This window comes from Fundulus heteroclitus, chromosome 20 (genome assembly GCF_011125445.2).
Source record: "Fundulus heteroclitus isolate FHET01 chromosome 20, MU-UCD_Fhet_4.1, whole genome shotgun sequence".
Lineage (NCBI taxonomy): Eukaryota > Metazoa > Chordata > Actinopteri > Cyprinodontiformes > Fundulidae > Fundulus > Fundulus heteroclitus.
Genome location: NC_046380.1, coordinates 35,091,828 through 35,116,836, shown reverse-complemented (window position 1 = coordinate 35,116,836; position 25,009 = coordinate 35,091,828). Strand labels below are relative to the sequence as shown.

At 43.3% G+C, this 25,009-nt stretch overlaps 1 protein-coding gene across 4 annotated transcripts; it reads left to right on the top strand.

Moving 5' to 3' along the window:
- The first annotated feature begins 7,343 nt into the window (after positions 1 to 7,343).
- On the top strand, positions 7,344 to 23,986 carry gata2a (GATA binding protein 2a). 4 transcript variants are annotated; one of them, XM_012862212.3, is made up of 6 exons: positions 7,344 to 7,643; positions 13,128 to 13,503; positions 14,285 to 14,860; positions 18,587 to 18,744; positions 22,265 to 22,390; positions 23,079 to 23,986. In XM_012862212.3, the coding sequence occupies exons 2-6, from the start codon at positions 13,275 to 13,277 to the stop codon at positions 23,376 to 23,378; spliced, it is 1,389 nt and encodes a 462-aa protein (XP_012717666.2). In that variant the 5' UTR covers positions 7,344 to 7,643; positions 13,128 to 13,274; the 3' UTR covers positions 23,379 to 23,986. The 4 variants fall into 4 exon arrangements, with proteins under 4 accessions (XP_012717666.2, XP_012717665.2, XP_012717667.2 ...); XM_012862211.3 differs by lacking the exon at positions 7,344 to 7,643 and adding an exon at positions 12,684 to 12,872; XM_012862213.3 differs by lacking the exon at positions 7,344 to 7,643 and adding an exon at positions 12,685 to 12,872 and having other exon boundaries at positions 18,599 to 18,744.
- The last annotated feature ends 1,023 nt before the right edge of the window (positions 23,987 to 25,009 follow it).

Here is a 25,009-nt window from a genome sequence, read left to right as displayed (position 1 = left end):
TTTTCTGTCACATAGAAAGTACTCCTGGAACAGTGCTTCTGTGCTCTTTTTGTGTTTAAACCCCCCAGTCAGTCGGTGGCTGCTCACGCTGAGCCTGGTTCTGCAGGAGGTTTCTTCCTGTTAAAGCGAACTTTTGCTCTCCACCGTCATTACATGCATCCTCAGCATGAGGGATTGCTGCTAAGTCAATCATCCACTCAGGGCAACTGTGCACTTTCGCTGCATGCCCACCCAGGAGTGAATGCTACAAGTCAATGACTCGATCCAATTTGCTGGGATTCCCAATATAAAAAACATTTCAACCACTCTGCCTGTACGATCTGATTGAATTGACTTTGTAAAGTGCCTTGATATGACACGTGTTGTTAAGTGTGTCTTAATTTCTTTTTGATCATGCCTGCACACCTGTGCAATTCAACTGAAAAAACAAACAAATTTGTACAAGGTAAAAAAGGGGTAATAAAACATGGAACTTTTGTGAAAGCTAGTAAGAAGAGAAGGTGAAAAATGGGTGGAGTGGCTGCCAAGAGGCACTGAAGAGGCTGGATGACAAGCAGTCCCACGTGTGAAAACCATCTCTTGATTTATTTGAATGCCTTGAGTAGAAGCAGGACCGTTAAAGAAGACTGTCCTTCCAAAGGAAACATCCAAGTCTTGATAAAATTCTCCTAAATGTTGTGTACCAGCATGTTATGATCTGTTGAGAACAAACTTAAAATGTGAATGTTTGGCTACAATTCCAAAACCTTCTGGTACCTGCCAGAAAGCTGAAGATGAAGATGGACTTTATTTTTCTGCATCACAGTGGGTGCAAGTATACATTCGAAGCAACAAAAGAAGGGCTTCATAGGAAGAAACTCCAGTCTTCGGAAGGCCCTGACCAGTCATCAGAACCAAACCTGATGTTCAGAACTGAGTTAACGTACAGAGGACTGGGGACTAGAGATATCCCATCAATCTGGGAGCTCTGGAGAACTTTTGCAAGGATGTTAGCTACATAATGACAGACTTCCAACAAAGAAGAGTGAAAATGTATCAAAAGGTGCTTTCACAAAGTAACGGTCGATAGGTGTGTGCTCTCGTGCAGCCAAGTTATTGCAACTTTTTAATTCTTTGGATTTCCAATGTAACAGATTTATTTCTGCAGATTAGAACTGGATAAATGTTACATTAAAGTTTTAGATTACGTCACAAAAACTTTGCATAACAGCAGGTCGACTTTCTGTCTCCATCCACCCATCGGCTGTCTCTGTTTATCCTTGCAGGGTCACAGGGGGGGCTGGTGCCCATCTCTGGGGGTCATTGGGCGAGAGGCAGGGTACACCCTGGACTGGTTGCCGGTCCACGACAGAACCTCCTGCCTTTCCGTTGACTACAATAGAATATGATTGGATTTCATATCCCTTTAACATTTTCTTCTAGGTTTTATTTGTTAGCAAAACCACCAGTCATTTCCATCCTAGTCCTTGTAATTCTGAGCTGTTATTTAGTTTCTGTCCAGAAAAAAAAAAACGGTCGTCGAAGATAACTAAAAGTCCATTCTTTAATTTGAGGCCGCATATTTTCCACTTGAAAAAACATTACGTCTGATGCCATCATATAGGATATTTTATGGGGAAAAAAGTGACATTTAAGCAGTAGGAGAACAGACCTATGGTTGACAAACTTCATAAATCTGAGAGCGTAGAAGCAGAGGTGAAACAAAATAAAGAAGATAAATTCTCAGAAGCCACCCTCCAGGAAAGGCAGTCATCAAGTGTGTAAGGGTTCCTAAACTATATTCAAAGGACTTTGTAAGCACAATAGTATAGTACGATGTAAAAGCATGAATACCATTTGAACTTTTTCACATGTCACAAAGTGACAGATTTGGCAAGGAGAGCATTGATAAGAGAGTTACTCGATAAGTCCATGCCAACTCTGGAAGATCTGCAGAGAGTCACAACTCTTCACAGCAAGAAAAACGCTGCTGTTGTCCTAAGCTCTGTTTGCATTGGGCGACAATCCATGTAGGAGGTAGAGCAAACATCTCGAAGACGGTGCTCTTGCCACATGATCAATGTTTTTGATTAAGAGGCAAAATGCATGTGTGGAAGAAAATTAAAGCTGCACTAACCTCCATGGTGAAATCTGATTGTGGCAGCTTATTTCTGCAGAGCTGGTCAGAACTGAAGAAAAGATCGATGGAGCTCAATAGTTGGTGACGCTGGAAAAAAGAAAATTGGAGGAAGACTTGAGACAGTGGCAGAGACTTCACCTTTCACCTGGACAACAAACCCAAATGTACAACCAGAGCAACAATTTAATGGATTGGAGCAAAGCTTTTTATGATGTGTTAGAGAGGCCAAGACACGATCAAGGCCTAAATCCAATTCAGAATCTTTGAGAAGACTTGAAACTTGAGCCTTTTTGGAATGCTCTCCATCCAATCTGACTTAGCTTGAGCTACTTGAAATGAATGAGCATTTGTACCTCCCAAAGACCTACAACTGTTATATAAAAAAATGACGGTTCAAATACTTGACGAACTTTCCAGAATCTTATTTTCAAATTACTTGGAAAACAAGGAATCATGTTCCGTGCACGCCAGGATTATGCACCACTTTGTGTTGACCTACTACATTAAGTCCCAACAAAGACAACAAAAAAAATCGGTGGCTTGAAAAAATTTTAAAGCTACTGTAACTTGACTAAAACCCCTGAGAACTTGAGACCCACGCTGGGGTATATTAGGAATAATAGGACTAACCCTTCGCGAGCATAATCATGATTCCTAGAAATAACTAAATTACTTTCTATTTGTCACTCAGCAGAGCTAAACAGCTAAACAAAGAAGCCCTGTAGGGTGACGGGTCCTGGCTGACAGCTGACCGAGGAGTAGACTCGCACTGCTGCAGTACTTTTCCTTTTCGCCAGGGGGCGCTGTATAACAGCACATTTCTTTACTCCTGCAGCGTGAGGCTTGGCAGCTTCAGCCCTGAAGATTCCTGCCGCCGCCAGTTCTGGAGGAGCTGGCTCATTTCTACGTGTTACTTTTTATAAGCGCCGGGAAAAGGTGCAGCGCTATTAGTCTAATGGCATGAAATGAAAATGACACACGCATGCTTATGCGGGGGGGGGGGGGGGGGGGGGGGGGGGGGGGGGGCATATGGCGGAGGAAAAGAGCAGGTTTGGTGACTTTGCGCATGACCTTTTCGGAAAGAGAGCTAATCCCGAGCTATAATAGACTCCGGGACCGATATGGAAAACCGCTGGCCCGTTATCTGGGTTGTCTAGGAAACCATCAGAGCACCGGGGCCGCTGGAGATGCGGCGGTATTAAAAGAGAAGCGCGTGTGTCTATTGGAAAATATTTTATTCAGTTTTTTCGAGAAGTGTCGCTCATATACGCTTGCGTCACATTTTATAACACTGAAAATTATTTTTCATTATTTTCCACTTTAAAAAAAATAAAATAAAAAACAAATCTGTATAGCATAGAAAAGGTCCGCAACGCGCAAAGGGGAACGGGGTGCACGCTTTTTGTCATTATTCCTTCAAAAAAAAAAAGAAAAGAAAGAAAACTCGGCTGACATTAATTATACTTTTTAAAATCTCTGATATGATTTACATGGCAGCTGAAATTGGCTACCGTTCAACAAAATGCCACTGCAGTTTGTTAAAAACGATAACACCTGTCTGAAAGAGAAACAAAGAAGAAGGAAAAAAACTGGTCAGTTTGCGCTTCGGATAGCTGGACTGGAAAAAAAAACAACTAATAGTGCTTGTTAATAACGCCTTGGTTCTGTTGTGGAGGTGAAAGTGGTGCTATCATAATTAATTGTATTTATTAGGGAGTGAATCAACTAGGAAATTAGGCCTTATCGCGTTGTTTGTTGTTGTTGTTCCCCCCGTTAGATAAATGAAAAGTCTATAAATCATTACAGGTCAAATTAAAAGCTACAAAATATTTTGTCAAACATTAAAACATGCATATCAAAATCTGACCTAAAAAAAAAATCAAAGGTCTTCATCTAACCTAAGATCAATCAGACAGATAGGCTTCATATTGTAGTGATGCATATATTGTATTGATGTGCCAAAACGTCTGACCAATAAGCTCCCCGTGTAAGGCCAAATAGAGCCTACTGGTGTAAAAAAAACAAAAAAAAAAAACAAAAAAAAAAAAAAAAAAACGTGTAAATATGTCTCTTCCCCTATACGCCTGTCTGTCTGTATCAACCTGCGGCATCTCCCCCCTTCCACCAAATGATGCATTAGATGCATTGAATGTATTTGTTGTGCGAGTTTGAAAAGGCGGCGATAATCTGGGAGGGAGAGATAAGGAACACCAATTTATTCAGCAGCACTTTGGACCCTGCTTCCAGCCTCGGTCGGCGCTGACACCCCCAGCAGTTTGCTGATAACGATTAGGCCATTTATTATCTTCACGGAGAACAAAGATTGCGCGGTGCCGATGAAATATTACCCCTGGTAATAATCAGAAGGAGAAGGGCCCCGGCATTTATAATGCGGTGTGCATATAATATAACAAATCAGGAGACTGCGCAAGAACAAAACAAGAGCAAGAAGAGACAACTCAAAAATGAATCCTTAAAATATAATAATTATAATAAAAATGTGTATATTGCCCACATAAAAAAGGTGTTATATAAATCCTTTATTTTAGATTTAGTCTTAGTTAAAACGTCATTGATATTTGCTGCCTAAAAGTCAGATCACAAAGAGCCCGCAGTGATACTTTTAATCTGGTAAGATTCTAATTAAGGTGTTAATATTTGAGACAGAAACCCTGACCTGAAACGGTGCCTTCCGGGATAATTAGATTCCTCTTGGATTAAAAAAAATAATAAACAAATAAACCAGACTGTTCTCCCCTGGCCACCAAATGACACTCAAAACCCCACATCTTTAATTGTAACTTTCAAAAGTTAAGTAGATTGTGTGATTGTGATTCTCTGTGTTAGACGAAACAAACGTCTTTGCTCCACTGGATTCAAACGTTCCACGGAGATTCAGACAGACTCCACTCTTCTTACCCTTTCTTTTTCTTTTAGCTCTATTTTTTCCTCCTTTTTGTGTGCATGCACTCTGGGGAGCACGAGGCCCGAGTAGCAGAGGTCCTCGCGCCTCTTGCACCTGCCCGGCTGCGGCGCCCCGCACGAGCCCAGGTCGCGTGCAGCAGATTTTAGGGGCTTTGCATGTTTTGTAAAGTTTGCTGCTGCTTTGCTGCTGCTGCTGCTGCGTGGGGCGCATAATGCACAAAAAAAAAAAAAAAAAAAAAACGGGGGTAAGAGGGAGGGATTAAAGTGTGTTTTCTCCTTTAACACATTTAACAAAGTGGGCGGAGAGGGTATGGTGGGGGAAAGCAGGCTGAGAGTCGCAAGGAGCCAAATCTCAGAGAGGTTAATTAGGGCGCAGGGAGCTGTCACAGAGTTCTCCCACTTTGGGTGACCATCAAATCAACTATACACTGATAAAACAAACGGTTAGCATCTAACATTTAAAACGGGTGTGATAACGCGTAGATTGTTTACTTACACGGATTTGAATTATTTCTAGGTAGAAAGCGTGTAAGTCAACATCTTAAAAGGGACTAATGATTCAGCTCAATTCAAAATGATAGCTTTCCTCGTTATCCTGCCATGGTTAAAAGAAACATAAAACAGGAATTGGTTTATGGTTAGGACAGTTTTTAAAATATATATATATATATTTTAATGAAACAAATTAACTGTAACCACAATGTGCCTTTCATTGACAATGAGTACCTCGGAAGCTAAGCTAGCTATATAGTTCACCTTACCATTTAGCTAAAGCTCAAACTGGTTACAAACAGAAATTGTTGACATTGTCTCAAGCACAGTTAAGGTTATTTTTTGTTCTTAATACAACCCAAACATATCAGTCTTACAGTTCTCTACTGCACACTGCACACAACCAATGAGGATAACGGTCGACTGGATCAACATCTTAAACTTCAATCAAAAACTTTCTCTGGATTTTCGTTTTTTACGAAATCGAATGAGCTAATGTTCTTTGCTTTTTTTTTTTATGAATTATTAAAAATATTCACGGCCAATTGCAAATTAACAAGAGTGAATGAAATCTTAATAAATCTCCCTGGTTTATATTTAATATCCTCCTAAATTCCTTTTTACAGTGTACACATGCAGCATCTATCTTAAAAACCTATAAACCATTGCATCTATGCAAAAGTACGTTGGCACATTCATTTCAAAAGCAACTATTTGGCTGTGATAAGAATTATTTTAGAAGGTGTGCAGGATAATTGTGTAATTGGTTGCGCAATGGTTGCTGTTATGGCTTTTGTAAAGCAGCTTCACAGTTTCCTGTGGGTTGAGGTCATTTTAAAGTTTGATTGTAAACAGGCCTCCATAAGTGACAGGATATTCACACACTATAAAAATGAATTTTAGTGAATGGTAGAAAAGAGTTCTCAAAATGACCTAAATCAAGTGTAGCCTATTCATTGAAGATTAAATAACTGGTCAAATCAAAACCAGCAAATCTAACATTTTCATTGATATTGAACTAAAGATGTTGGCTCAGTGAACTGTTATTTTCATTCATCATATTTGCCGTCCAGCAAAGATTGGTAAGACTGGAATGTTTTATTATAAATGACTATATTAACTTACTAAGACTATATATCTTACTAAGAACTGTTATAAGACTTATTTCTGGTTAATGATATTTCTAGGATTGAGGTAGAATGTAAGTTTGGATCCACCTTCATCCAGCTGAGAGTCACCTAGCAAGCTGTGCCTCTTGCCTTTGGTTATCAGTGAAAACGATTTTGAATGTTTACCACTATTTCAGTAACATTTTAAGATTTAACCACAACTGACTCTATGTTTTTTTTTTTTTGTTTGTTTTGTTTTGTTTTTTGCTTCTTTTTAACTGCGGAGACAAAAGGATTAGACAGGATTAAAAATAATGACACATCTGATTAAACCTGCTGAAATAAAATGGACGCAAGTCGTTGCACAGTTTCTTTTTCTATTATTATTATTATTATTACAACTCACAGTTTGTAAGCTCATAGTAGGGGTGTTCTTTAAACAAGGTTACTGTTTACAGGTCACTTTATACGCCTTCATCTAAAGCGAGAGATGATAACCAAGGCGCGTGTAAACCAAAAGGACTTGTTTTACCTTTCCCTGCGTAAGGATGTGACTCTGCTGGATCACCTCCTGGGATCAGGTAGAGCCTGACCACCCCCTGCCAGATTCTCTGTTTAACTGGGACCCGGAAGACAAGCCGCTGGCTGACGTGCCATTACGTCGGGTTGTGTGCCCGCAGCCTCTCTCTCATGCAGCCACACAAGTTTTGAGCTCATAGACAGTGAGCTGTGCACAGTGCAGACAGGAGGGAGAGTCTGAGCGCAGCGGGCTAAGCACTGCTCTCTGCCGGGGGATCTTACAGCCCACCAGCCTATTTCGGAGAACATTGCCTGATTAAATTTCCTGAACAAACGGGACAGGTGTGGACACTTTTGCAACTATGCCTTGTTATTTTTGGAGACGCTGCGCAGTGAGTCAGATGGACCCGCTCTCACTGGACTCGCTGTGACTCCAAACGGCAGACGCGCGCTTATCGTAATATAGCAAAGTGGAACAGGTAAGATATATCTTTTAAAAGCTGCTTTGTGAAATTATTTAAAGGGATACATAATTTTACTGATTATAGCTGAAGTTTATTTACACGAAAGGAATTTGTATAAAGGGACAAAACACCGAGCAAATAATTGTTGGTAATTGCATGAGCCGCAATAGGCAGGCAGGTTGCATGTATTTTGTTTTGTTTTTGTTTCGTTTAAAATATATTTACCCTCACGACTTATTGTGATAATTATTCTGAGACTTAATGACGACTAAATTAAGATCGAACTCGTTGTGACAATAAAGGGGAGGAAGAGGCTGCATTTTAGTTCACTATCCAATTCGGTGTTGCAAGTGTATGTAAGCAATAAATTTGATTAAAAATAAAAAAAATGCATTCGAAATAAAAAAAATAGTCTTACTACTTCGTCTACTCGCAACAAGGGTGACGCACCTTGCAGGAGTGCGCGCTTTTCTAATAGGTTTCGCTGTATTCCCGTACATCCAATATAACGGGGCTTTAATGCGGCTCGCCCCGCGTCGCCTGCGGGAGGAAAAAAAAAAAAAAGGTGCTCGGCTCCTGGAATAAAACCCCTCGATCGCGAAATGGTCCAGTTAGCGTGTCATCAGCATTGTATTAGCGACGACAAAAGTATTCAATTGTCACGCATTTGAAACACATAATGACTGCGGCGATCCCCTTTCATCAGCAGACAGAGCAATCACACCCGCACAATGGTGGAGCCGAGGCGGGGGCGGGCTAGGGGGTCTCTGGGCATGCATGGAGCAAGGAGCTGCACGCACGCACGCACGCACGCACGCACGCACACAAAGGCTGACACCTTTTTATAGCCCTTGAAAATACCTGCTGTCTGATTTGTGTGTTATTCAAGCAACATGCAATGGCGCCACAAAGGGTGTGTGTGTGTGTGTGTGTGTGTGTGTGTGTGTGTGTGTGTGTGTGTGTGTGTGTGGAGGGGGGGGGGCATCGATGCACATTCTAATTTTAATCATAACAGATCACAGTAGGCATGCTTAAATACAATGTTGTAGTGTTTTTCATATACAGACTAAAAAAGCAGTGTCATGATAGAACAAAAAAAAAAAAAAACATTTTAGCCACTCATTTTGAAAGCCACCTGGAGGCATTTCATGAGTGATTTAGTACAACAAAATGCTTTGATTACAATGATCCTGTGTTAACACCTTCAGAGCTGTGTTGTTTGCTCAAAAGGAGCCTTGCAAAAAAAAAAAAAAAAATGACCCAGAACTTTGTTACGCTACAGTGAGATGCATAAACCCATTTCTGTGACGCCCGCACCCTGTCCTTTCTCTGAAATGTTATTATTTTTTGCTCATTCTTAAATAAGGAGTGAGTGGTGCCCTTCTAGCAGCATCCAGGCCCCTCTCACAACAGTTTTATGGTCTTGTGTCTGGGTGCTTGTGTCTATAAAGCCCTCCCCAGTGCCCTGGCTCAATCTAATTAGCTGTGAGTAAAGGAGACAATAATGCTTCAGCTGGTTTGTGTCATTTTCTTCTCTCTGGCTCTGCTTATCTTCACAAGCCCCACTGTGGCTCTTCACATAAAGACACACACACACACACACACACACACACACATCTCCAAGCACCATACAGAGCGGGGCACTGCAGTCACACACCTCCGCTCCGGATAATGATGGATGACCATGCCCGATGGGAACAAACAGGTAGATAAAGCCAATCCCATTTAATAACGGCATGGATCGGAATGATAATCTTGTTGTTCATAAGCCGCTGCGGCTGCACGGCGATGCAGCTGCAGACTGCTCTCGCCGCTGTTGTGCAGGAGGCGTTATGAAGAGGACGTGTCCTCCGGTGTAGGACGGGGTAGCATCCTTGGCTGAGACAGTAATACCGCGTCCTTGAGGGAGGCAGAAAGCAACAGCATCCCCCCCCCCCCACTCTCCTCCTCCACACCCTCACCTCCGTCACACTCTCCCATCTTTTGTTCAAGCGCAGATACAAATGGGATTAATGAAGGTATAAATTACAGAGGGCTAAATCCTGCTGAGTAATCCATTTGGCAAACATACAAACAACAATGGGCACGGCGCAGCAGCTCTCTGGAGCCTGCGCCTGCAGCGTTTTAACGCGGCCCAGGCAACGCAGGCTGCAGAGCACTTGGCTTAGTGACACCTTACAGTGTGGATATAAAGTGTCCTTTCACTGTGAAACCACAAGATCAACAGCGTCAGCAGCCACTCAGGAACCAGGCTCACACAGAAGGAGCCATTAGATCCCCATGTGAGGTTCAGTGATTACTCGGCTTCATTAAATTCCTGTAAGTAATGCTTTACCGATGACTGATCATATATGAAATACATTCTGTTACAGGCCAGAATATAGCAGGGTAAGAATGCTCTAAGGCCCACCTGCCAAATTCTGCCCTTGTTTCCCCCCCCCCCCCCCACTCTGGAATGCAAGCTACTGTAGTCCACAAATGAAACTGACTGTTGGATTTACCTCATAAATTTGATGGTAAAATGTTCTAACATTTTAACTAGACAGATTTTTCTTTGGTAAACAAAAAACAACAACAACCCAACAACACTCAAATATGGAGTCAAATTCCCCATAAATTTTGTGGTGGACTCACTAAGCTAAACAAACTTTGTTCAATTCTTAGTAATCATTCAAATAATTTTTGCTAATCCGGCTTGTTTCCCATCGTAAAAACAAACGCCTAGTAAGAATTGGTTAGTGGTTAAGTTTTATAACTGTGAGAAGCCCCGGCAGCAGCAGCTACTCCAGCTCAGTTTGTTAGCAAGCTGTACCTTCAGCGACAACACCGAACTAGCCGCAGCTTGCTAGTCAGGTACTGACTTCAATTCTTGCTCCAACACAGAGATCTCCTCCATAAGATACCCCCGTTTTATTCTGGCATGTTGACTTTTCGTCCCTCCACCAGCATTTCATAGGACGTAGACAAACCATTTTGGAGTCCGAGGGCTGCCATTTCACCATATTTTACATCATCATGGCGTTGGATTATACAAGCAAGAGGAAGGAGTTTTCAAATATGAAAAACTGTTTTTTTTGTTGCTGTAAATATTAAGCCAAATTTATAAAGAAGTCTGTGAAGGAGCACAAATTAAACGCGATATGCGATAAGCGTGACCGAATAATTAAACAGTTTAAAATATATAATCAGGGGTGATTTTTTTGGGTAAGTACCAGGCTGAATGTCAAAGAATGGTCTAGCAGAAGGAAACGACACATCAAATATGAGCACAAATGTCCTGTGACTGCTAAAGGTCCACTGGGCGGATTCAAAACATCCAGACGGCACCAGCTCTGATCTGGAAAAGCTGGATACGGAACAACCCAAATGACCAAAGACAAGTACAGACGACGTATTGTAAAAGCTCTATTTTTAACTGGACATGGCCTGAAATCCTTGCGGTTGTGTGTCAATCCAATGTTGTTTGTATGCCTAAGATAAACGAGTTTGGGCAGGGCACCAAAACTGACTAGCACAGGGCTCTCGTTCTTCTAAATCAGTCCCTGTCCGGGTGTGTGGGTTCCTTCCAGGTAAAGTCATTTTAAAGTCATCAAACTTACAAAAAGTATTTAACGTGAGAAGTCAAGTATTATTGACTATTACATTTAGAAACTTAATCCAGAGTAGAATTTTTAGAAGTCTAATAGTTAATATTTAGTACCCAGCAAAAATCTTTTTTTTTTTTTACAGCGTGATCTTTCTGCTGTTGCTGCTGCTGCACGCAGGCACACTAATTTGTTGATTTTAAGAGTTGACAAGCTCAAAGGGGCCAAACCCATCAGCCCCTGGCAACATGCCAGTGATTTAATGACTGCTGACTGACACACACGCACTCAGTCACACTCATGCAGCAGACCAGGGTATGATGGTCGCTCTAATGACCTGCGCCGTGTCGTCTTTGAATGAAGGGACTCCTATAACTGTTAACATGTCGACCGGTATCTGAAGTCGCACGTCAATCCACTCACTCACTCACTAACTCTCTGACTTCAGACCAAGACGTCTGTGTGGTGGAAAGTAACGACTCCACGGGCGACCTTTAGTTTTTACGTGTCAACCACAGCAGGGCGCACGGAACCGCACTCTCCAAACGCACATTGCGCTTAAATGGTTTATACAACGAAGTTCCATAAACGCGCAGAAACCCGCCATTATCTAGGTTAGACCTTACTCGCCATATTAGTTCAATTGGTCGCGAGTTTTGGAGTCACGACGAAAGGTGAGGCCTCGCGCCCATCCCGCGGCCTCGCGGCGCCTTGCGTTGACGCGCACGCAGAGTGGGTCTGACTGGCCGGTCCTTGTTGTCACAAGAGGAATGTCCCGCTCCTAATCAAAGACAATTAGGCGGCTCCCCAAACAATGCACGAGGGGTAAATTTCTGGGCCCCATAAATCCACTCCTCCCCTGTTGGTTCTAGAGGTGCTGCAGTCGCTGTTTATTTACACAACAGCTGTATACGAAGAACGGCGCTTAATTACCATTGTTATTACAGGGCTGCAACACGCCCAGTCAGTAGCTTCGTTTGGCGGCTGGATGCGAATTTTAGGCACAGTTGAAGAATAATAACAGCTCTCTAAGATTATTCTCTCGATGGCTTCGTGCGCAGGTAAAAGGGAATTAAATACAAACTTCAAATCATATTTAACACTGAGCAAATTGGACTGCCTCGTTGGCGTCTGTTTTTAAGCTGGTTGGTTATAAAGATGTTCACCGCGCGCGCGCGTGTGTGTGTGTGTGTGTGTGTGTGTGTGTGAGAGAGAGAGAGAGAGAGAGAGAGAGAGAGAGCGAGAGAGAGGAGAGAGAGAGAAAACATAAAGTGGGCTGCTGATTGATAAGTCGTTTGTTTTTGTTTTTTTTTTCTTTTTGAGAAGGGGTGGGGGGGGGGGGGGGGGGGAGAAATTTAAAAGCAAGGAGAAGAGAGCGAGTACGCAGCGGGCCAATTGTGGCAACGCGCTCCGTGATTGGCGCAGAGCGACGCTCCACCCCGTCCTGGCTTGATATGGGAATTTACTGGCGCCAGCCGCATCAGTCTGCGCCACATCTCATTAATGAGCCCGAACACTGCACGGATCAGGAGGTTTAACACATCCAGGCTGCGTTTTGTGCGCGCGTATGTGTGTGTGTGCGTGTTTGTGCATATGTGTGGGTGTGCGATCGCGCGCGCATGTGTGTGTGGGTCCCGTCAGCTGATCAAAACTGCAACAGGTAGCTATCCCGACCAGGGGGAGAACTTGTTCTTGCGTTCTTTCTGCAGAGACGGGGAGTGTTTTTTTTTTTGTTTTTTTGTTTTTTTTTAGAAACTGTGCTCGGTCCCTTACTTAATTTCCCGCAGCCGCAAAGGACCCGCTGCAAAGTTTGTCCCATATGTCGGCAGACGCAACGCGAAGGATGCTCCTTGTTTGCGCGGCAGGAGGGATGCGAAGGTGATATAGTTAACTCTTTGCTCCCATCTCCTTGCAGGTATCTCTGAGGAGAAGAGAGGGACGCTGTGCCGTTGGAGGATTTTATTGCTAAAGTAAACAAACAGCTGGAGGACTATACCGTAAAGAGGACCGAATTACCACAGAGCGAGCGGGAGACTTGTTCGGAGGAGACGAGAACCGAGCCATGGAGGTGGCAGCGGCGGACCAGTCTCGGTGGATGGCGCACCATCACGCAGTGCTGAACGGTCAGCACCCGGACTCCCACCACCACAGTCTGAGCCACAACTACATGGAGCCGATGGCGCCTTTGCTGCCCCAGGACGAGGTTGACATGTTTCTGAACCACTTGGACTCTCAAGGGAATCCTTACTACACCAACTCCCGGGCGAGGGTCACATACAGTCAGGCCCACGGTGAGGATGCGCTCGGGTTTATTATTATGACACTGAATAAGAAATGACATGGCAAGTAGTTGTGTATTAAGTGTATTATATTGAGAATTGTAAGAAGGGTATAGTTTATGTTTACTCGCTATATGTACAACAAAAATATATAGATAATGGTTATACTGAAAAAAAAAGTAACGATTAGTTTAAAATTAATTCGAAAACAACATTTTAAAAAAATCCAGAAAACAACTCCTCCTTAAAATTCTGGGCCAGTTCACCCAACATAAAAGGGATTTCTAGCAAATGACAGCGAGAGGAAAGGGAAGTATGTCACTTAACCCCTCCGTGTTGGGGCAGAGAGAGAGAGAGAGAGAGGCACTTCCCGGATATAAAATAAAAACCGCAAATTTACTAATAACAATCTTTAGTCCGAGAGCTGCTGCGGATGGAAAAGATAGCAAGCCTGCCGCACAGACCTGGAGCTTCTTTTATCTGCGATCAGCGGGACTTTATTCTTTTAATAACAACGGGGCTGCTGTCATTTTAGAACAGCAAGTTCTGCGTAATTAGATAACAATTAGATTTACAATTAAAAAAACCAAGTCGAACGTTTTATTTACGTCTGGCACTAAATGTCGGATTTGAGTCATTTCGAGAATTTAACTGGTAAGGTCTTTTTTTTATTTGTTTATTATTATTATTTTTTACTTTTCTAACTTAAGGCAAGACTGTCGGCTCTTAACGTTGTGAAATAAAACAAAGCGGTTGTATTGCAATGAATGAATTAAAATGTTCTGTGTTTTAGCTCGCCTCACTGGGAACCAGGTTTGCCGGCCACACCTCATCCACAGTCCCGGCATCCCCTGGCTGGACCCCGGGAAAGCCGCCCTGTCCGCCGCGCACCACCACAACGCATGGGCGGTCAGCCACTTTAGCAAACCGGGCCTCCACCACGCCGGCTCCGGCTACCCGTGCAGCAGCAGCGCCGGCACGGCCTCCGTGTCCTCGCTCACCCCGGCGTCCCACTCCAGCCCGCACCTCTACAGCTTCCCCCCGACCCCGCCGAAAGACGTGTCCCCCGACCCGGGCCCCACCTCGCCGACCTCCACCTCCGCCAGGATGGACGAGAAGGACTCGATCAAGTACCAGGTGCCGTTGACGGACGGCATGAAGATGGAGAGCTGCAGCCCGCTCCGCGGCGGCCTGGCCTCCATGAACGGCCAGGCGGCGGCCACGCATCACCCCATCCCGACCTACCCGGCCTACTCCCTCCCCACGCCCCACGAATACAGCGGCAGCCTCTTCCACCCCGGCAGCCTGCTCGGCGGGTCCTCCTCCAGCTTTACGCCGAAATGCAAAAGCAAAGCCAGGTCGAGCTCAGGTGAGTCTCTCGTGTTTTCGTTCCTCCGCATCGTTATCGGATCATTAATCTAAAAACAATAATAATAATAAAATAATGATAATAAAAAGCGATTGCTATTCAGCCGGGGAGCCTTTTATAGTTTGCCCAGTTATCAGCGCATACATGTTTTATTTGGCACAATAATAATCTCAGCGTTGTTGCTGTTGTCAAACATGCGGATATAATTGTGTATGCATTGGCTTGAGGGTATTTGCATATTTTGTCTGAGCTCAAACTTGGACGTAAAATCTCTCTCTCTCTCTTTTTTTTTTTTTTTTTTTTTTACTTTAGTTTGCTGCTCATTTCTGAGCTGACTTTCCTCTCCTACATCTCTTATCTTTTGTCCCGTCTCCCTCTTTGCCACTTTAACGGGGGGGTCACTCACTCCAAGCAGCAATCCACTTCAGGATGAAAGCCTTCAATCCAATCGCTGCGACGTGAGATAAAAATAGAAGAAGTTGGACACGCTGTCGTTTTTGAACTAATCGATTATTGGTGAACATCGCCTGGTGTTTTCGATGGAAAATATAATTGTGCAATTATTAGACGAAACCCATGACGCTTTGAAGCGACTCATCCGGGTTTTTTTTTTAAAGTCACCCATTTACCACAAACCGCCTTCTTCTTTTTCTCTAAGGTGCGAAAGACAGTTTTTTTTCTTACTTTTTTTTCCCCTTTTGCTTTTAAATGTGGCCTTTACTGCACTTCGAAAATAAAGCAGTCACGACGCCCTGGCTCCTGCCATATCCTGTATACCTCCAAGTGAACAAATCACGACCTCCACCCCCCCCCCCCCCCCCCCACCCTCCGCTCTCCACAGTCCTAACAAAGCCCAGGCGACAGAGTCCTGCTGTTTGTGTTTTTAAGCATGGCCTTGGCCCAATGAGTCCACAGTGGAGCCGCTTCTCTGTGTAGATGAAAACGCATTGAGTAATAATCAGCGCTGCTTTTTTTGTCTATAAAAAAAAAAGAAAGAAAGAAAGAAAAGAAGTCTGATGGGATTTATAATAAAGATACTTTTTTTTTTGCTTACATATTTTGGAGCATTTAGGGGATTAGTACAACTTTGTGCTCTCCACTAACAGGCAGCCAAGTGAAAAATAATGATAGAAAAAGAAACATCTTGTAATGAGTCAGTAATTTCCCCACATTGTTTCAATTGTTTTTCTTTGAATTAGTAGACAGAAAAAAAAAAACATAAGCGGGCTGTTAACTAGTTATAGGCCAGGCGGTCAAGGAGGAGAGCAGAACTGGCCAGCTTTTCTCCAGCTGTTAGGTCAAATACTGAAAAATCATTTTATTCCCCTAATCATTATAGGCATCAAAATAGAAATGCACTGAGAAATCTCTATACTGCAAGACAGGTTTTGTTTTGCAGTCTGGGCTGCTTGATTCCTATTTAGACAGATTCCTGTTTGTTTCTTTGAAGGACTGTAACATGTAAAAGACACAATGTGCCACAGGTTCCCTTATAGAGGTAAAGCAAGAAATCAAATTCTTAAAAAAAATTCATCAAAACACACACTGTTGGGGAAAACTGACAGGTTTCCACTCCCTGCCAAATAACACGTGAAACTCTGTAGCACAGCTAACAGATCCCTTTATTTTTTGGTCCCTAAAGACATCAATCAACAGTATGATCCTGCAAACCACTTTTTATCAATCAATTGACAAGAGATGAAAATCAATACATTTTCTGTTGACTGGCCCTGATCGGCGTTTGGCAGGTTAAGTAAAGAAATTGCTGATTAAAAACAAAAAAACTAAAACGTATTCATTACATGCATCAAAACTAGGAACCACCACCATTTTCAGTATATAAATACATAGACCAACAGCATGCGCTTTGCATAATTTAATCAGCCAGAGAATATAACTGACCGATTTTCTTTTGATCGGCTCAAATCGGTGATCAACAGGTCAAATAACGTAAGTTTGATGGGGTTTTCTTTGCATAAAGTTAAGAACTCCCATGATTTTTGGTCTAAACATATCATATATATATATATATATATATATATATATATATATATATACCACAATGACACATATATATATATATATCTCCATATCACCATATATATATATGTGTATATACATATGTGTGTGTGTGTGTATATATATATATATATATATATATATATATATATATATATATATATATATATATATATATATATATATATATATATATATATATATAAAACCTTGCAACTTCCTAATATTTAGGGAATCCAACACCAGTATGTCTATCAAAGAACCTGCAGGACATGTTTTATCTATTGTTTTCTTGAAAAAAAAAAAAAAAAAAAAAGGAATCACTCAACATCAGAATCGGCCAGTCAGACTTATAAAAAAAAACCTAAACAAACTGGAAATCTGTATTGGCCAGAAAAAAAAGCCTGATCAGTGTGGCTCTGCTTTTAACAAATTGTTCCCGATGCAGTAATTATCGGCGCTGTCATCTCTCCAAACTACACCGGGGAAAATGCTGGCCGTCCCATAATTGGAGTGAACATGAGCTGTTGTGGCAGGATAAATGTTATACGGTGACATTTAAAACAAAACTGGCCAGCCTGTGCCTGAGTCAGTAACACAAACGTATCTGCTGTACGGCATTAAAAAAAAGACCTCTTATCTGTCAAAAGGCTCTGCCCGGTGTCCGTAATGGTGATTGACTGTTGTACAAAATGCCACAATGACATTTCAGCTGTCAGCACGTACACCTTGCAGTCCTGTGGCTTCCTGTGGACCTGCCCTCAAACCAAGAACTCTTCCCCCGTCTGACTTTTCTTGCGCTCGGTCTTCGCCCCCCTTCCAATGTTCTTTTCTTATTTCGACACAAAGTGTTGCATAAAACAGAACGTATAAGTCATTGTTGATGAATATTTGCACTTTTAATGAGGCATTTTCATTGTGGTTGCTGGACTTGCGAAACACTTAAGAGGAAGGAGAAAGGAGGCCTAAAAAAGATGCATTTCAAAAGGAGAGCCCAGCTTTGTACTCAGGTCAGATTCCATTGTAGAGCCAAGGGTGGGACTTTGGGTGTCGCAGGCTTTATAAGAGGAATAATGAGTCGGTGCTCTGGGGAGAAACGGGGATTCTTGAAGTGAATTGTCGGTTTAGCAATGGGCTGTTTGAAGTCAAACCTGTATGGGAGAGACGAGGGCATGGATAGGAGATTAAAAAAAAAGCTGATTTTATACCCTCAAAGAATGAGCATTTCTGGTTTGAAACCCCGATGAAAGTCATTATTAGCAGCCAAGTGGCATGCAAGCCTTTCATCAAAACCCTGCAACACTGTCCGCCACATTTAATACCTCCAGCCCACGATAACGCTTCCTCTCATGGGTGCCCACTGAGCTGATGAATAATATAGTCCTAATTTGATGGCGTGGCTCATTCTTCTTGTCGGACACCTCTGGACATGCTCTCGCCCCCCCCCCCCCCCCCCCCGTCTGGATCGGTTTACACGGAGGCGTTTGTGTCTGTGACAGCCACTCGCACTTCGCTACACCTGCACACTGATGCGGACATTGTCCCCAAACGCCAGGCCGATTTTCTCTTCATATTACAGTGCCATCTGGGGTCACCGGGCGTGGGACGCTCGCCCGATTAACGCCGGGCAGCTGCCGCACGCGTATCCCCTCCAACAGAAGGTGAACTTTTTAATTATATAAAATTTCTTCCCCTCTCTCCCTCCTGAACTATATGCAGAGGGCCGAGAGTGCGTGAACTGCGGCGCCACGTCCACTCCCCTGTGGCGGCGGGACGGCACCGGCCACTACCTGTGCAACGCCTGCGGACTGTACCACAAGATGAACGGCCAGAACCGTCCGCTCATCAAGCCCAAGCGGAGACTGGTGAGTTTTTCGGCTCTTTCTCGTCCCCCTGAAGCTTTTGCTCCGAGAGCCGGCGACCCAAATATGAGCACAAAGCAGATGCCGGCAGCACAATTCCAGGAAAGTTATATTTTCCCTATGATCTTCCTGGAATTGTTTGTCCCTCTCACCCCCTGACGATCCGCCTTCATGGCCTGTTACAATACCGCTACTATTGCCATTGTTCCTGCTATCGTAATTGCTGGTACTTCTGATACTGTTACTGATACCGATGCCCAGGCCGCTTTAGTTAACACCACGATGGAGTCAATGGAAGGCAAGGAGGATGCTCAGACTCCTCGGAGATGAAGTGTCTGTCTGGCTCAGGTCTGTGTTGGACCAGCTTGTCATCCTATTTGCTCCTTCATCAGCCATCCCTGTGTCCCACGTGTAGATAAACAGTTTCAAGTCCATGTACTTAAACCATATGACTCGTTTTCTTTTACCGTAGTTGAGTCCGTTTATGATCTATGGCGCTAAACGGTCATAAAATGCTCAAATCTCATGCTTATTTGGATTTAATTGTATGTTATTGTCTGTAAAGTTTGCATTATGCCCCTGTTCCGTTTGTTTTGGTTCTGATTCCTGTTTGGGTCAACAGACTAATGAAATATGACAGGTTAGAAACCCCTGGTCTCCTAACTGTCCTCCTGTAGGTGGACTCAATTACATATTGTATTACTTTGTCATGTTCCTGACAGTAGACTATAAGTAGACTAATTGAATTTGTGGGGTACAGAGAATATGGTCTTGCTGGGAAAGATCCATGATCCACATGAAGCGTTCTGCGGGAACACGGTGCCATTTCGCACCCAAAAAACATCAAAAATGGACTATATACGAAAGAGGCGTAAATCAACAGTTTGGTGTTACTTTTTTTTATGACTGAATTAATCTTCCAAGATTTGGTTCCGCTTTAAAACACTAAATAAATAAATAAATAAATAAATAAATAAAAGACCATAAATAGCACTAACACCATTGCTATAGATAATAACAACTATAAGGCCTGTTTTGCTACCTTAAATTATTGCAAAGGTTGCTGTCCAGGTCGATATGTTCTCATAAAAATCAGCTGCTAATTAGTCTCGCTATTAGACGATCTCTGATTGGCTCTACCCCTCCCCACACAACAACATCACCTCCAAGCTGTTCCTTCTCCATGAAAGCTCCATTAGCCCGCATTTTCCACTGCCCATGTGGCTGTGCAGTGCTTTGCATTTTCAGCTCAAGTGTTTTTCAGAGTTGTGTTCAAAGGGGCATCCAGTTGTTTCCTATCCGGATATCTGGCCGGCCCAGATAAGGAAGTCAGGCTCCCGGCTGTTTCCGCCTTCACCCGGCGCGCAGCATTCTCTGCGGCCGCGGCTGACATATACTGTAAAAGAGATTATCACAACACTGAAGGAGCCGCTTATGTGTGAAGAGACGGGCCGTGAGGGGCGGCCATTGGAAAATAAATGGATTTATGGTCCTCCCCCTGTTTGTCATTCTCTGCGGACAGAGGTAAAATGTTAATGCGCGGTTGTTGTTTTTTTATTTATTTATTTATTTATTTTTATTTCCAAAAATATGTTTCGTGGGATAAAAAAGCGAGTCGGACTGTTAGTGTTCCGCCAACTCACCTGAAATCAATTAAAACGGAAAAACCTGGATGCGGTGTGCCAAAAAAATAAATGAATAAAAAAAAAAGAAGAGAGGAAAGAACCGGAGGGGTTCGTGCGTGTTCGCTTAATGCTTCTCATTATGCGTAGAGAATTGATCCGCAATGGATGCGGGAGCGCATTGTCGGAGAGGACACCGGCTCCGCTTACACAACCTGTAGCGCAGCTTTTCCTGGATCAGGGCCCGCGCTGGGTCCGAACCAGGTCCTCCGCGGCAAACTGGTAATAACCGGATATGTAATGCAATGCACAAATTACCGGCAGCGAAAAATTGGAAATATTGGGATATGCAGAAGAACGGATAGACAACTGTGGAGCAAATTAGAAACACACACACACACACACACACACACACACACACACACACACACACACACACACACACACACACACACACACACACACACACACACACACACATACATATATGTATGCATTTTGTTTTGTTTCACAGTTGCGTAACTGCAATGCCATTTCCTCCCGCCCAACTTCTATTAGCTGTAACCACTTCCTAACCAATGCATATAAGTTAATTTCTCTCTGCAACATTTAATGAATTATAAAGATGTACACTCCTAAATATTTTACGATTTCACAAATGTTAATCTAATCACATATCATCGTTGTTATTATTAATACATATTACCGTACATTACAGCATGTAATATCACTATCACCAAAAGTGATTCTTATCCTGTTTGGCGCTGCTGACTCTTATGAATAATGACTTCTCAACAAAACAATCAGAACTTCTGGAGACTGAAGGAATATTTATTGAGGTCACGTGACAGCGGGAAAAGTTGGTGCAAACGATCAAAACAACACGAAATAGGGCAGTTTGTGAAATGATCAGCAACCGTTGACCCAAACCAGGGGATCCGAAACCGAATAAATGGACAGGATGTAATACAGTTTTAAAAATGCAAACAAACATTTCAATTAGTTTTATACATACATTGCTCTATATGAAAAAAAAAAAAAAAACATGCAACGTTTCATGGCTTAATTGGTTCTTCAGTATGACATGGTTTATTTAAGGTGACAAAATGATGGTGTGAAGGGGAACCAGAACTTTGCTGTTTTGTCTGCAGTAATGATAATATTAGCAATAATTCAGCTTATTTGTCTTAATCGATGCAGTGTTCATATAGGAGAGACTCTACAGTTGTCTGCGGTGTGTTCCCTCCAAACACTGAACACCCATGGTTCTCTTTTCCTTGTCAGTCAAGGTTGGCTTATTCTTGATTTTATTTCAACCAAAACCGTATCTCGAAAAATCTAGAATTCTGTTCTCACAATCGCTCCCTACCAAATCAGCGTACACAAAGGTCTGGAAAGTTAGTCTGGTTAGACTCCCACTATACTTAGACGTCATTAGATGTGTAACTTTCTGTCCCATTTTCAGCTTTTATTTATTTGTATTTATGTTATTTTTTTATTTTTTTGTGGACAAGAAGTTTCTAAAATTGGGGTCCTCGGGACCTCATTTGGGATAACAAACCAATATATATGGGGGTCTTGTGGTCCTCTTCAGAGCTTAAAGTAAATGGAATAAAAACAGTACAATGAAATAGATAAATAAAATATGTTAATAATGCATTAGCAATGTTTAAATGTCTCACTAATAACACTTGTACACTCCGCTAGAAGTTGGGGTCACAGGTTCACCCTTATTTTGCAGGTAGGAACCAATGTTTCAGAGAACAGACGCGGTTGTCCTTTCTACGTCTACCTGACGAAACGTTTGCCCAGGGGTGTTGTGTCCATCATGACCTGTTCATACCGTGATAATGGAACCTTATTTAGAACGCTTACGTTTACTTTTTCCTGCTTTCTTTCAGTCCGCCGCTAGACGTGCAGGCACCTGCTGTGCAAACTGCCAGACAACCACCACCACCCTGTGGAGGCGCAACGGGAACGGAGACCCGGTGTGTAATGCCTGTGGCCTCTACTTTAAATTACACAACGTAAGTGAAGACACACACAAAGAAACACACACACACACACCTCCTTCCAAGTGTGGCGTTTTGGGGTGAAGGTGGTGCTTAACCGGTGGGCGGACAGCGTGTATCGATTCAGGAGCGCAAGCAGAGCCTGCTCGCCCTGTCGTGCAGAACCCACACCGGTCGTCTCTTTTTATTAATCCATCGTTGTTTCAATGGGGGGCGTTACTCCCCGGAGAGGCTGCCGGGTGGGACTGTCATTCAGTGTAACGGCGTCGGTTACACTGATGAGGATTTGTCTGAGGCTGCTCCTTTCACACCCGGCCTGTCCTCATCCCCATGAATTCATATTGACCGGGAAGGTCCTGTTTGGTTCAGACAATTAGACAAAAGCTAAAAAAAAAAAAAAAAAAAAAAAAAAAAAAACCCGCCCCTGACTGGCCTCCGAATGCAGCAGTGTGGATATGCAAAACAGCTGCTCCCTATTCATGGGGTTTATTTTACACTGGCGCGATTCATAAAAGGCAACCGCCATGACAGAAACGCATGTACATGATAATTGGCAGCGAAAAAAACCCGGGGAGAGATTCCGCTTGACATTTTCAGCTCAAGTTAACAGCAAAACAACCTTGCACCGCAATAATGCAGCATTCACGCCGTCAGAGCAGCTTTTGTTCCGGCGTGCCTTGAACTAATGTGCCGCTCTCAACAGGTCAACAGACCCTTGACCATGAAGAAGGAAGGCATCCAGACGCGCAACCGCAAGATGTCCAGCAAGTCCAAGAGGAACAAGCGGGCGGGGGACGGCTTTGACGAGCTCTCCAAGTGCATGCAGGACAAGGCCTCGCCCTTTGGCGCCGGGCCCGGCCTCACCAGCCACATGGCCCACATGGGTCACCTCCCCCCCTTCAGCCACTCGGGACACATGCTGCCCACTCCCACGCCCATTCACCCGTCGTTTGGCCACCCGCACCACTCCAATCGGTCGCCGGTCTGGGCTGAGCCTCACTGAAGGCCCCTGTAGGACACAGGAACCACAGGAACACTAAAACGGCAGACCTGTGTCCTGTACGGTGGTTGGTCCGAGCGGGAGCGACCTTCAGTCAGACTGAATAACCGAGAGGGTCGCGTCACGCCACGGCCTCGCTGAGGGAACGTCGTGGACTTTTGCAGACTCTGTGAAGAGCTAACGTAATGAGGGGGGTTTGTCCGTCCCCCCCCGTCCCCCCGCCCCCCTCTCTGGGTGAGCGGGGGCTGGCGGGAGCAGAGTGAATGGAGAAGCTTGTCATTCTTTTTTTTTTGCTTATTTTTACTAAGTCACTTTGGTACCCACCTCTCCATGACCCTGTAACGGGAGACTCCAGAGAGGGCCTGAAAAGAATTGCTGTTTCTCACCTCATGATCGTATCGTCGTACTCCGAGGCACGCGCACCCCCGTCCATCGCCGCACTGCTGTCCAGAACTGCCGCCCGACGCCCAGACGAACCCCTCGGTGCTGGAAGCTTCTCTTACGGGCAAAACCGCTGCGAGGCACCAGCGAACCAGTGCTCTCCTCCGATGCTGGATTGTGCACCACAACGCTCACCTGTTTTTTCATGACTGTTTTATGGAAAAAAAAACAAAAAAAACAACAACACAGTAAATAGAGTGTTTATAGATGCTTAATTGCTATTAATGTTGTTATATTTGATGTTATAATTATTGCTACGATAATTTATTTTCACTCTTTAAACTTTCACAGGACATACATGGAAACGTATGATTTTAATTACATGGTTATTACGTAAAGAAAAACACTGACCTGTCTTGGATGGATAAAAGTCCCTGAGCTGTACGTTTTTATCATTTTTTTCCATCTCACAAAGAAGAGAAAATAAAGTTTAATACTTAAGTAACATCTGTCTCCATAATTCTTACTGCACCCAGGTGTTTTACAAAGCAGAGTGCATACAGAAGCAAATAACAAGAAACAAAAAAAAAAAAAAAAGTTTAGCCAAACAGCATCTGTTCTCTTGCTAACAACGGTGATTTTTCAGCGCTGCTTTGCAGAAGTATTCACACCCCTTGGAAGCTATTTAGTGGGAATGTGTGTGAAAAAGCAAAACAAAGTAGTGTATATTTTTTAACTTAAAGGTTAATGATGAATGAATTTCAAGAGTTATTACAATGAAAAAAAAAAGTGATAACTGTGGAGGGTATCTGTATTTTGCGCCACTGCCCAACATACTGTCGGGGCTTGACTGTACAAGTTTTACACATCCAGAGAGTTCAAATGTATGTCTATTCTTTGCAAAACAGCTCAGGCTCAGTCACATTGGATGGAGAGCATCTATGAACAACAATTCCTAGGTTTTTTTTTTTTTTCTACAATTGGCTTTAGGTCTTGACCATAACAGGGCCTCTCTCTCACATGCATATTCTTATATCTAAACAATTCGGTGTAGCTCTGGCAGTGTGTTAAGGATCGTTGTCCTGCTGGAAAATGTTCCCTCCAAACCACTCTCATCCCTTTTCTAGCCTCCAACAGGTTCTCTTCCAGAATTTGACTGTATTAAGATCCATCCATCTTCCCATCAACTCTGACCAGCTTCCCAGTCCCTGCAAAAGAGAAGCATCCCCACAGCATGGTGTGGCTGCCACCAT